At 46.2% G+C, this 1410-nt stretch overlaps 1 protein-coding gene across 1 annotated transcript; it reads right to left on the bottom strand.

Annotated features, from left to right (window-relative positions):
- Nucleotides 1–221: 221 nt before the first annotated feature.
- LOC308092833 (E3 ubiquitin-protein ligase TRIM39-like) lies at nucleotides 222–851 on the bottom strand (the record flags this gene model as incomplete). The annotated part of the gene is made up of 1 exon (XM_080438932.1): nucleotides 222–851. The coding sequence occupies one exon, from the start codon at nucleotides 849–851 to the stop codon at nucleotides 222–224; it is 630 nt and encodes a 209-aa protein (XP_080295058.1).
- Nucleotides 852–1410: the final 559 nt, after the last annotated feature.

Genomic DNA, 1410 nt, shown 5'->3' with positions numbered 1-1410 from the left:
GGATTATGTCCTGAAGGTCAGGAGGTGACGTGACCTGGACTGTCTTGTAGGTCTTGTAGGTCGTCACCAGTGTTTTGAACTGGATGAAGCGTGTTTGAGCAAGGCACTGAAGCCCTGACTGCTGCAGATAAGCAGGTTTGTCCAGAGTTATAATTACACTGTGTAATTTACACATTCTATTGTAAATGCAACCCTCATTGTAAATGTAAGGATTAATCCTGTCAATCAGTGTGCTTGACAGGAGAGATGATCAGAGGAGCAGAGTTTGTACCATAAAGGTTTAAAAATGGACTGAAGAATGGATAGAGTCTCTCAGTGAAGGTGCAGCCAGTGAAAGAGCAGAGATTAACTCTGGTCTCCACATCATAAAAGGAGACTAGACCCTCCTCATAATCCACAAACACTCCCACTTTCTGGACCTCCTCTCTTACAGGGAGGAGGACATCGACATCAGGGACAGCTTGAGCCCTGTACTCATTTCCATTCCAGAACCCTATAGTCCAGTAGCCATCGTCGGGATCCAGATAGATTGTTCCCTTCCTGTTGATGGACTCTCTGGCCACTCCTACATCCCAGTCAGTGTTCCCTCCAACCTGAACCTCATAGTAAAACCTTCCTGAGGAGAAGCTTTGTTTTCCTAAGACACAGCGACAGAAAGAGAATCTCTCTGTGTTGTCTGGGAGATTCTTCAGTACGTTTCCACAACTCACTTGTTTTCCATCCTCAGACAGGATGAGTCCACGGTGTGCTGTATCAGGGTCCAGAGTCACATCCACCTCATATTGCTGGATCCTCCTCATCTCAGCATCACACAGCTTGTTCTCCATCTCTTGACTGAGTGTCTTCTCCATCTGTCTAGAAATGTCCCCGTGACGTCTAAGAACCCAAACAGTGACGTCTCAACTTACGATCCAGGAATGGTCAGCTTTGACTTCCACTCGGTGCTCTAATGGTTTCAATTAGAATCACAAAGGATGTGACTGCTTTTCTTTCACTAATGTCCTCAAACTGTGTGGAATCAGCCTTTAAATCCAGCTCCTCAAACCTCGACTCATCAGATGTGACGTCATTTTCCCAAAAATGTAGTTCCATGTGACTCCAGACCTGTGATTGGACACATCAGGTAACCATGGCAACATGGGGCGGCCATAGCTGAATCGTTAGAGAGCCAGCCCGTCTGGGAGGGCAAAGGGTCCCAGGTTCGATTCCCGGTTCGCAGCAATGTGTCAAAGTGTCAAACTGAGCAAGACACTTAAAATCTCTAACTGCTCCCCAAGCCGCTACAACCAACAGCTGCTCACTGCTCCTCGGATAATAATACAGTGATAAAAAACGTATATTTATAACTTTATATCAACAAACATGGACACCGGCAAGAGTAGACACACACACACACACACACACACACAC

Source organism: Gymnoscopelus braueri, assembly GCF_963280865.1.
Source record: "Gymnoscopelus braueri genome assembly, chromosome: 10".
Classification (NCBI taxonomy): Eukaryota; Metazoa; Chordata; class Actinopteri; order Myctophiformes; family Myctophidae; genus Gymnoscopelus; species Gymnoscopelus braueri.
Note: the sequence above shows the minus strand (reverse complement) of the source record. Positions and strands in the feature narration are given on the sequence as shown.